Below are 12,673 nucleotides of genomic sequence, written 5' to 3' on the forward strand. Positions count from 1 at the left end.
AACATAAATTCAAAAAACAAAAATATATTTTTTGAAAATCTTAATGGAGTTTTTCCCAAACGTCAATCTTTGTAGAATTTTGATATTTTTTTTAATAAAGAGAAATATTTGATGAAATTAATTCGGATCTTCATTATTTTATCAATTCCAAAAATTCAGTCCGTTCGGTTTCATAAAGTCAGGGAAAACGTCTATTAATTTCCAACCGAATATTTGAAGATATTTTCATAAATGTAACGATTTTTTCACCTGATAATCTTGAAACCATTATTCTTTGATCCGATTCCAACTTTCAGTCATTTCTGTAAATACCAGAGAAACATAATAAAACAAGTTATTGTTGATTTTTTGTTTTTATTATCCTCATAAATTAAATCTTGATATTATTAGAACACTCAGTTATCATCATATTTATAATATTATGCCTATCTCATATTTATATTAAAACATATACCAATATCTCTTGGATTTACCTACAACACTACACAAGCCAAACTTAGTAAATTTTTTTAACTCCTTACCTATGTACATAAAACCGTCCCGCTGAAAGCTCCGTTTCGCCTTCTTTCTCCTGAACTATGTGACGCACTATATAACGAAAGGTTACAAAAGACCCCTCAGTGGCAGGACAACAAAAAAATAATTTTGCAACTCGTTGAACAATATCGTAATATCGGCGATAAAGACAGCAAAAATGTTCACCTATCTTATTATTATTATATTGATCAAACTAAATTGTGACTTGTCTCCTTCTGCATTTGATTTATCTTTCACTTCGTACTGATACAATGTTGTATAATAAATAATTGTATAATAAAATGGGTTTCATTATTTTATAATTTATCTAATACCTAATTTTTATCATAAACAGATTTTATTTACGCTGCTTGAAAACATAAGAAAAATAATTAAAATTAATTTATTTAGAGTGCGTTTAAGTTGTTCATTGATGTTACCTTAATTATAATTTATGTAATAATTGTATTCACTTGAATTTATGAACATGAAAATGAATTTAAATCTATGGGTAAAAGTACTGAAAATCTATTAGATCGATAGAATTTTTATTAATCACTTCACCTAAAATTCATTAATAGATTCATTATAAGACATCGAAATTTGTTTGAAATACCGTCCATTGAATACTTTCATACCCTTCTTACAGTTTATAACAATAAATATTATTTACATGAGAATTTAAATACTATTTTTTCTCTCTTATCTAATAACTCACTTATAAAATAAGAGAAATAACTCATCAAATAATATATGTAGGAAGATACCTACGTATTATCAAAATAATTTAATGTATTCGATTTCATTTATTACATGTCGTTTCAAATTATATAAATCAATTATTCCAATTGCCAAATTTTCCTTTGTAATATAGTTTTACACTATTTATATTACCGAATATTTATACTACGTACTATTTTTTTCTTTCTTTAATGTTATTTAATTTATTTTTCAAAAAATCTTTCAAAGGTTGAAATCGGTCGAATGGTAAAATCATGTTACTTTCAGTCAATCTGTGAACTAATTGATCTTGTGAAATTATATTACCTAAAAAAAACTTAAAACTAACACTTTTCTGCATCCTTTAAAAATACACTGATGTCCTTTGGATAGAAATAGCAGAAACTACATACAAGTAAGTGGTGGCACAAACGGCAAAAGAATTTTACCCTAAACTATTATCGGTAGATTTTCTCGTCATGGGGAGCTAAACTGACAAAGTATGGTTGCGGTTGCGGAGCATTCTGAGCATAGTAAGGAACTCTTCCCATCGTGGCGTAGGTGGGCCTTATTGACGCTGGAGCAGAGTGCATGTGGGCTTTGTGGGGCAAGGTCCCTGTGCTCATGGAACCATTTGGTGGTAGTGTAGCCGCATAAGCACTTCCGTAAGGAGGAACAGCGTACAAAGGTGGCATCGCTTGCATCGGGCCCATTGGTCCACCTGCTAGTGGTCCCCCTCTGTACTGCGTTGATGACATCCTCAGCCTTACTATGCAAATGATTATAACGAGAATAGCAATGAATGCTACAACACCTCCCACAATCCCAATTATAAGGGTATCGTCGTTGTTTGCCGGTTGACTTGTGATCGGAGCACCTTTGGCATTCGTATTTTTCGGTTTCGGCTTTTCTTCGTTTGCTGGGGCAACTGACCATATGATTTCTGGCTCTGGAGTTGGTTTATGCATTACTCTCGATGGTTTTACTGATAGTGTTGGTGCGGGGGTCACTTTGGTCGTTGGTCGTCTGGGGTCACAGGTTAATTCGTCATCACCGATTTCAATGAGAAGTTGGCCGAATAGGTAATCTGGAGTGGCGCATTTAATGTTTGGCATGTGAGAACTCGGCAGCCACCTTCTCAGAGCTCTTGCTGCACAGTCGCAGTGAATTGGATTTGAAGCTAATCCCAGCATCGATAGATCCGCCTTCCTGTCGTCGAGTGAAACGAGAAGTTGTGGTTGTAAAGATGTCAATTGACTGCCGGTTACATCGAGCGTAACTCTTGATGATCTCGGTAGAGGGAACAACAGTGCTGACGGAATCGTTGTCAATGATGTGTTACGTAGTCTTATGGTGATGCTCTGGCTTTTAAGCCCAGCGAGAGCACTAGATGAAATGCTCTTCAGTCTTGGACCTCTGATGCCCAGTTCTTGTAGTCTTGGATGAAGAGCAGATTGAAGTTGATCACTTCCTACAGCTGTGTCTTTTATTTCAATATCTAATTTTTCCAACACGGGAAGACTTTGGAGAATTCCGTGAACATCTAAATAACCGAGTCTGGGATAGTTGTAAGCATTCAACTGAGCCAAATTAATAAGAGGCTTGAAAGCATTTCGTTCCATTTTGGAACATTCTTCAAGATTTTCGATACTCAATAACCTTAAAGATTCCAATCCATCTAAATCTCCTTGAGACACCGCTGTAATTGGATTACTGGAAATATTTAAGTATTGAAGACTTTTGATAACATTCCATATTTTTGAGATTGAAGAGCTCAAGTCAGATATTTTGTTGTTGGAGATATCTAGAGTCTCTAACAATGTAGTTCTTTCAAAGGTTTTATCGACGAGATTGGTTATGTTGTTATGAGAAAGGTTCAAATTATGCAAAAATGGTGTTTCGAGTTGGAATACCTCTTTAATACCGGTTCCGGCCAAATTCAGGTCACGCACCGTCTTCGGTTCGCCTAAAACGTTAGCCACAGATTCCTGAGATAGCGGGTTGAACGATAAATCCAACTTTTTAATGTTCACCATAATGCTATCATCGGCTGGAATTACAACTAGTTTATTGTAAGACATATCGACAGACGACACGAAAAAGTATTGTTTTTGTAAAGCTTTTAGTGGAGGCGTTTCAAATAAGTTATGGGCAAGGTTAATGTTTTCTAACATTTGCAGGCGGGAACGATCAAATATTGTATCGGGCAGCTCAGTTAATAAATTGTGTTCGAGATTCAATAGCTCTATCCTAGCGAGACCTTCAAATGTTCTTTCTCCCAAGCGGTCCAAATTATTGAAACCTAAATCCAATATTTGCAATTGAGTTGAATTGTGAAATGCCATTTCACTGATAGATTCCAGTTCATTGTTAGAGAGCAACAAGGTGCGTAGTTTAGGTAGACGGGCAAAGTCAAGTTCTTCTACACTTTTAAGCCCATTACCTGATAGATCAATATGTTCCAAAAACTGTAACGAAGCAATCAACTCAGCGGGGAAGAAGTTGAATTTATTCCTGGCCGCTACAAGCTTTGTCAAACGTGGGTGAATTCTAAAGGACGAGGGGAATAAATAACTTAGCTCATTATCAGCTAAGTCAAGTACTTCAAGACTTGTTCCCGTGTTAAAGAATTCTCCCTTGAAGGCACTCAGTTGGTTACCCCTCAGCAGTAACTGCTGTATTGACATTACATTAACAAACGCTCCCTGTCTAATATTCGTGATGTGATTATTAGAAAGATCGACTAGAGTCAGATTTCTTATGTTTGCAAAAGCTCCTTCGGGAATTTCTTGAATTGCGTTATCACTCAAATAAATGTTTTCTAAATTCATTGATTTCGCAAACAAAGCTACTGGGAGACTTTTCAGCCCATTGCGGCTCAAATCAACAGTGACAAGTTCTGATGCCTCGTGGAACAGTGTATGCGGAATTGTATTCAAATGTGGATTGTTGCTTATATTGAGGAATGATAAATTTGTCATGATGGAGAAAGCGTTTCTGGATAAATCGCTCAGTTGGTTTCCTGATAAATCTAAATACCATAGCCTATTGAACTGGATTGGAGCTCCTGCTAGATTAAGGATCCTGTTTTGCGATACTGACAGATACTCTAATGTGTTTTCGAGTCCTGCAAATATGTCAGCATTAAGGATATTGAGCAAGTTTCCATTCAAGTCCAAATGGGTCAGGAATTTCAAATGCTGGAATACCGCTGGAGGAAGTTCTCTAATAACGTTTCTGGCGAGAACCAAAGAGGAGACATGTTCAGCCATTGAGCGCAAGATATCACTTGACACAGCAGTCACTCTGTTGTAGCCTAGATGGATTGAAGATAGTCGCGGAAGTCTTCCAAGGGCAGATGCGGGGATGAGAAGGATATTGTTGTCACGCAGTAGGAGAGTCTCCAGATTGTCCAATCCTTCAAAAGCGTCGTCTTCAACCTATAAATACAAACAAAAAAATCAATAAACTGTGAAATAATACTCGTGTTTAAAAAAAACGTAAGAAAATGGTTTTAATTTCCATTTAAATTGAAAACGAGATCTTCCGCTATCTGGGGTCTAATAATTGTTGAGCTATCGCGTCAACAATCAGATACGCTATATGTATACCTCCTCTCCAATGATGTTAAAGGAAATGTTATCATTTTTTCAAGTTTAACCGCTTTACTCATCTATCTTTATTTATGCAAGCAAGGTAGTCATCACCCTAATGACAACCTTTATCATTTTTATTAGGCCTAAAGTATTGAAAGGAGATTTCCATTGGTTTATTTTCAGACGTCAAAGACTGCAAAAGTTGAAGCCCTGGTGATGAAGACCGTAAAATTCATGGATGAAGTCTCATGAATGATTGCAAATGATTTATGTATCTTATGTCATGATCGCTATATGAATTTTAAACCAACACATCAAAGCCCGGTGCAGTATTTCCAGAAATTGTAATTTTAATTTCACTCTGAAAAATTAATAAAATAAAATGGTTTAAGTTTCACTACTTACAGTTCTTAGTGCATTCACGCCGATATCCAAATATCTAAGTTGGCGAAGCCCCAAGAATGTCCCCGGAGCCAGATTAGCGATATTGTTTCTGCTTAAGTCCAGAGCCTGCAGAGATACCATGGATCCCAGTTGGCCATTGTCCAAGTGCTGAGAAATTAACAAAATTGAAATACAACGTCGGTTACAAGTATAGGAGATCACAGATAATATTACCACAGTATGATTTGAGATTTTCATAACACCCCAAAAATAAATCTCCATAAAGATTAGCAGAGATTTAAAAATCGCATTAGTCTTACTTGGTGAAGCTTGTGACCAAAACTATAAATGAGAATATCTGTATTTTTGTTACAGCTATAACTGTCAACAGTGTGCTCAGAAGGGAGATGAACTTTCACAGTTTTTAATGTTTTGAATTAATAAGTCAATGACTGCGTTTTAGGCCTGGAAACAGTGCGACGCGTGCTTTGGTCGCGTACATCGGTCGTTTATGGTAAAATTTAGGTGAATTAATATACGAGGACCATCAGTTCAGCTCGTTGGCGCCACGTCGTCGGTCAACCGATGGTACACGTGGCACTAATTCCAGTCTTAAGGTATCTATAACTATAAAGCATTTATCAAGTTACTTATTTCATCTAGAACGGATATAAAGCGGATATTTGCTATAATTTTATTATTTTAAATCTTATAATTTGGAGTATTCTTGTAAACTAAATTTCCAAATTGCACTTAACACATGTGTGCGCTAGGCCATCGATTTACAAATTCGTAAACCTAATCAAAAATCCTCAGATTTAAATGAAAGTGGTAATTTTTTTCAAAAATTTGATGTATTTTATTGCATTTATATTCGCAATTAAGAGAAATTTGAGGATTGAATATTTTCTTCTAAAATTTAACCCTTAACCCCAAAATAAATCTTGTTCTACCAGGCAATAAATGAAGAATAAATTGTACCTTCTTAGTGAGGAATGAAAGAGAAAAAGTTTCCTCTCCCTTACCTCAATCACCAAAAAGATTTATTTTTTAAATCGAAACTAAATTGCAAAATATGCGTAATTCGAAAACGTTACAATATTATCAACATATGAATTAGGTAAAACCTCAGCGGTTTTTTAAATAACAGAGGGCTCCACTTCCATTTAGAACAATCCCAAACTGTACAATTAATAAGATAATAATAATCAGATTTTACCGTCAGCATATTCGTCGACAAGTTCAAATTCTTCAGCGCAGTGAACGCCTTCAAGGCCACGCTCGGGAACTCTGAGATGAAGTTCTCCGACAGGTCCAGCTTGTCCAGCCTCTCGGCGCCCTGGAACACATCGCTGTTGAGCCTGGACAGCCGGTTCCTGCCCAGACCCAGAGTCTTCAGGTGGGTCAGACCCGAGAAGGCCCCTCCGTCTATGTTGGCCAGCATGTTACCTTGGAGTTGGATCTGTTCCAACGAACGCTGGGAGCTGAATGAACCTTGACGGATTTTGGCTGGAAAAAGAAACATTAAATTAGAATATATAGACCGGTCAGTGGCCGAGTTGACAACGCGTTTGGGTCCCACCCAGGCGTAGTGAGTAGGTAGAATAAGTTTTAGGGACCCCCGAGGAAGACGTGAAACGTTCAAGTACTTCTGATTCCTAACGGGTGCAAATAATTTTGTAGTAAATATTAATATGTCTTATTAATTCTAAAATACTAATTTCGGTTGTGTGTCTGCAACTCCGGTTCATTGAACTCAAGAACTCGGACTTGCTTTGAATTTAAGTGTCATTTTCAAAATTGGAATTATTTGTTTGAACAAATTCATACGAGCGATAAACTACCTACCTGTAATAGAATATTTTAACAAAAAAAAATTATTGTCTTTTTCAAAATTGGAATTATAATATCCCGTGATTTTCCCGAGTAACATATTATGTACATATCATGTTAGATAGTCGTATCGTCCTGTTGAAAGACCACCAATCAAAATCGAAACGTTGCTTAAAATGGTTTTAGCCATGTTTGGTGACCAGTTCTGAATAGCCTAAGAAATGAGTGTGTAGAGAATATATGATGCAAAAGAGAATAAAAGAAGAAGTCGGGGAAATCCGAGTTAGACATGGCACGATCAAGTAAATCAGATACAGGAGTCAGTCCATGTCCATATGAATGTGAATGAGGCAAGGATTTTGTGCCAAGAAAGAGTTGTTTGGCGGTCTGTCCTCCCTGAATACTCCTACGGGAAAACGACGTGATGGTTGGTTAGTTAGTTATGAATGATCGCTAAAGTGTTGTGGTAAAAAAAACAGTTTTTTTTACAGTTTAACATTGTAATAAGTTCATCATTCCATTAAAGTTTGTTAATTAACCATGACGCGACATATTTTCTATTCTAGGATAATTTAAAACAGGGAGAAAGATTTTTAAGAAAAAAGTATAAATAAAAAATAATATACTAACAAGTTTCGCCACCACGAACTTTGATATTTAAAGATTTCAATGCAATATTCTTTGGCGCGTTAAGAATATATAAATAGAAAAACCTTTCCCAGCTTTTGATCGTTATATAAATTACTTTAAGTTACTTGTAATGTTTTGGGGAAATATCTCTTCCTCCCTTTTCCTTCCCATTTTCTTCAACTTTTTTATGCTACCCAATTTTAGATGCCACAATCCCAAAGGCTCAAATACAATTAAGCTGTTCGGTGTTAAAATGATGAAAATTTTGTAAAATCCCAACTAATATTATAAATCCGAAAATGTATTTGTTTGTCCTTCTTTCAAGTCGCAATGGAGTAAGAGTCCCAACTGCTCCTCAACGCTTTCTTTTCTATGTTAATATTCGAGAATCTATAATGTCGGAGCCAGTGAAAATATAGAATCCCCAATTGTGTGTTGTGAGATGCAAGATATTAAAAAAACCGTACAATTTTTTTGTGGCTTAATAAATTGTTTATACTTTTAAGAATATTTTAAAAGTTCAATCATTTCAAAATTCAAATTATTTCCAAAGTTTTTATTAGAAGTGAGCGCGGCAGAGTCGGCCCGAAACTCCGGTAGCGGTCGGAGGAATATCTATAGCCAACACGAGAGCCCAACAGCAGACTCAGGTAATCTACTATGTATATGTGTAGAGTAAAAAAAATATTGTATATGTTTTATAGTTGTGTCCATTTTTTTTATACCTGTTTTTCTGAAAAGTATTTTGCAATTCAAATCTGTTAAAATGGTGGTTTTTCATTAGGCCGAAAATAACACTCTTATGAGCATCAAGTACGATATACGCAGAAAATATTTACGACAGCTTATAGCTTGAACGGAGGTTTGGAGAAATGGTGATGAAGGTGACAAAAACATATACCTCTAATGAGATTTTCCTCTTTAATATTAAATTATGTTGAATGATTGAAAACGAATCCGCTCAGATAAATGTAATTACATTTCGAGTATTGAAATACAGAAATTGCTTGTTAAGAAAATGGAAAAAATATTCATGAATTCGTATAACTAGAAGTATTGCATTTTTTCAAGCCATTACCAAAATTTAAAAAAAATAAATTAAATTAATGATGTTTGAAAATGAAAAGCTTAGTATAAAATTACGATGATTTATCAAATTATTACAGTAAATAATATGTGGTGATATATCACATTTTAATTGGCATTGTACTCATATTATCTTAATAATAAACAGCCCATTTTGTACAAAAAGCAATTTTAAAATCATCGTAAAAGAGTTAAAATCAAATTGGAAGTAGACAGCTCGGGTCTATATACTTTTACGATCTGAACCCCTGGTTTTCGAACGATATATATTTTTTATGATCTGGACACCATCAGAGCATTTTATCCACACGGAAGATAAATCAGTGGGATGGACAACGCGTGGGAGTTGGAATCCGCTATCGGCCTCCGGTAAATGGAAACAGGAAAATATCCCGTAAGTGCGGTCAAGTGTTTTTAGGCGGTACGTGAAATTAAACATTATTGATTTATGGAAAATTCCTTGAAGGCGGGTTGGAAAATAAATTGAATTTAGAACACCGTATATTTTCAACCATTTATAATGTTTATTGTACCAAGGTCTCTAAAGACATATTTTATTAGTTCTTCAAACAAAGCAAACTTTATTTGGGGCACAATTTTAATTAAAAATAATCAACACTAATGGGTTGTTTCATAGAATTTGAAAAATTCATCAAATTTCGTAGTTTATTTTCAGGTTCGTGTGTGATTCGATTATTATCTCAGTTCTGCGAAGCTATTCAAGTTCGATTATTATCTCAGTTCTGCGAAGCTATTCAAGTTCGATTATTATCTCAGTTCTGCGAAGCAACTGGCCCATACTGATATATTAACAGAACTTGAATACAACGTCTACAGTATCTGAAAATTAACTTAGAAATTTTATGAATTGTTCAAATTCTGTGAAACAACCCGTCCTTAGTTTTAAGCATTTTTATTTTTTATAAAATAATCGACATGTTCAATAAGCAGTAAGTATTGCTTATAAAGTATGTTGGTTGTTTTTAAAGAATAAAAGTGGCCGGCCTTGTCTATCTTTTTTATGTGTATTACAGATTTAAATAATCCTATTGCAATACACAAGACATAATTTACATAAGTTCAAATATTTAACAATAACATATTTTTCCTTGCCTAAAATGAATCTTGAATCCTTCGAGGAAAATGTTAAAATGTCAAGAGACTTCATTTAGCAGCCCCATACCTCTCATGATGCTATGCCGGCCAGAACGTCCGTTCTGCCTTGTGGAAAATAGAGCAAATCATAATGTCGACCCTGGCGGTAGTTGTTAGGTACGAACAATTTATAGCATTTCAAGAGATATGGGCTCTCAATAAAATAGTTCATTACTTTAAACGCTGTTACTCAAAGTGCATCATTCCTTTCAATTCAATATATTTCTACTGGTATGGGGCTCAAACGGCAACAGCGTATTCTACTTTGGATTATATAATTCATTTGAACATCGATGTCATCGATTATTTTTTTTTACTTGTTCTTTTTACAAATCCAAGAAGTTTGTAACATGATGATGCCAACCCACTATATGTTCTGAGAAGGATCAAATGTTACCCAAAAGTCCCTTATAGATTTCGCTGAAGACCATATTTCATAATTAAGTATATAATCGAATCTATTTTGGTTTTGGAACGTGTATATGTCATCGTGATATAATTTTTTACACTAAGGAAAAGTTTATTCTCATTGGCCCACGAAGATATTGCGTCTAAATCAAGTTGTAATTTATTGAAATTTTAAAAGTCGCATATCATCTTGGGCAATTTGAGATCGTCAGCAAAAAGCCAGCAAGTGGTACTTTGCATCCATTGTTGGATTTCATCAATCAATATCTAGAATAGTAGAGATCCCAAATATAACCCCTGAGGTATTCCCGGAATTCCCTGTACTCTTGACCACCAGTGTATACATACGGTGTACTGTTTCTTAAATAACTTTTGTAAGTGTATGTTGTGGTTTACACGATCGAATGACTTTGCTAAGTCCGTCGCGTCTGTATGATATTGGGCATCCAATCCTTTTGCTACTTTGTGTGAGAGCTCGAGGAGGTTGTATAAAGTTGATTTTTTTAATAAGAAGCTATGCTTTTTTGACAATGTTTCACACATTAATGTTTCAACCGGTCCATAACTTCTTGCTGCTTCTGTTTCGCAACCCGGCTTGTATATTGGGCTCACTTTGGTCAGTTTCCAAAGTTGTTCTTCTTATCTAAGCATATTGCCAATGAGAGCTCTGTTGTTATTTAAAAGACATGTCAGTTACATTTTCGTGTTGAATAATATGCTACTGCCATTTGGTCTTCTTTCTATGCTACCCACATTCATTATATCGTATAAACATCGCTTCTAGCGAGGAATTTAAACAAATTAAGACTTGAAAGAGGCGAGTACTATGAAGTGAGCGAGTATTATGAAATTGAAAGAACTTTAAAACTTTCTTTCTTTTTTTTCTAAAAAAAAACAGAAAAGGCTTTGATTTAATTTGCTTCAAAATTAACAACAATATTTTTGAGACACCTTATTTGTTACTACTAACCCAGTTATATTCCTCAATCAACACTTTACTAATTATGAACACCATTCTCCTTTGTCCAGAATGTCGAGACTTATTGATTCAAGACAAAGCATATTTTTCTCAGGGCCTGCTGTGTGGGGCTAATGTTAATATTATTTTTTTTTAAACGTAATTTGACGCATTAGGTTAGGTAAGGGTGACATAGGGCAAGAGGAACATTATTTTCTTCAGGGCCTGCTGTATGAATCTAATTTAAAAATAAATTGAAAAGAAAACGTCATTTCATGTGTTAGGTACCACCATCTGTTGCAAGGGATTTTGCAACAGATGCCGTATGGTTGTCTACCTCCCTGTTCGGTAACTCCTCGGGTGTTACCTACCCCAGAATGCCCCGTTGCCCCCGACCCGAAGATAACACCAAGAACACCACGCAGCCAGCTCTTCACCTTATCTAGCTTCGTCAAACACCAATGATGTAGATATTGTTGTTAGATTCTCCATTTGAATTTATATTTTACTCACTAGTAATTAATTATCTGTTTTAAAATAAATACTTACTTCGTCGACTCATCATTTTTATAAGTTTATAAAAGTAAATACCCAAGAAAGTTAACTCGGGCGAACTATGGAGTTATTCTCTAGAGAGTTCGGTTAGGTTTATTAAATCATTTTTCTCCATCGGATTATTAATTTATTTATTTTTATTTGGTTTAACGCCCAGCTGGACTTTTTCGTGGATTATAAGAACGGAATATAGTGAGCTTTCGAAAATCATACACAATGTTTTGAAAGTAAAAAATAACGTTACACTGATTAACTAAATATGAAACACTATATTAGTAAAACATGTGACAATAACATTAAGTCCAGTATGCGCCTACCCATCAGCTACGTGTTGTGCCAGATCAAGAGAGGCAGGTTTGGTGAGACCCTTTGACTCCTCCAACTGGTCTCTTGATCCATTGTCTTGTGCCGCAGTGGAAGGGATGTATTCATATATCCATCACACCATATCCGTCAAATAAATTTTACCTTCCAAGAACTTCCTATCCTTCATAGGTATCATTAAAAAAGACCCTCCACACAGCATCCCAAAATATGACATAGACACTTAAAGAAATTATTTTCCTCAGGGCCTCATGAATTTTGGTGATCAGTTTTCTTTCAAAATGGTACCTACAGATCACAATTCTATCGGTGTTTCTCTTGAGTGATCGATGCTAACAATTGTGCGGTTACATATAGATCACAGTTCTATCGGTGTTTCTCTTGAGTGATCGATGCTAACAATTGTGCGGTTACATATAGATCACAGTTCTATCGGTGTTTCTCTTGAGTGATCGATGCTAACAATTGTGCGGTTTCATATAGATCACAGTTCTATCGGTGTTTCTCT

General features: G+C 35.2%; 1 protein-coding gene across 1 annotated transcript in view; it reads right to left on the reverse strand.

Moving 5' to 3' along the window:
* Nucleotides 1-347: 347 nt before the first annotated feature.
* The window catches only part of LOC149418244 (uncharacterized), a 224,478-nt gene continuing 212,152 nt past the window's right edge, over nucleotides 348-12,673 (reverse strand). Inside the window, exons 6-8 of the mRNA XM_089639815.1 lie at nucleotides 6,436-6,725; nucleotides 5,238-5,384; nucleotides 348-4,676 (exon numbers count right to left, since the gene is read on the reverse strand). Coding sequence (XP_089495941.1) covers nucleotides 1,695-4,676; nucleotides 5,238-5,384; nucleotides 6,436-6,725 — 3,419 coding nt within the window. The 3' untranslated portion in view covers nucleotides 348-1,694. The remainder of the gene's footprint in view (nucleotides 4,677-5,237; nucleotides 5,385-6,435; nucleotides 6,726-12,673) is intronic.

Source organism: Hesperophylax consimilis, chromosome 14 (assembly GCF_061612785.1).
Source record: "Hesperophylax consimilis isolate HC1 chromosome 14, BYU_Hcon_1.0, whole genome shotgun sequence".
Classification (NCBI taxonomy): Eukaryota; Metazoa; Arthropoda; class Insecta; order Trichoptera; family Limnephilidae; genus Hesperophylax; species Hesperophylax consimilis.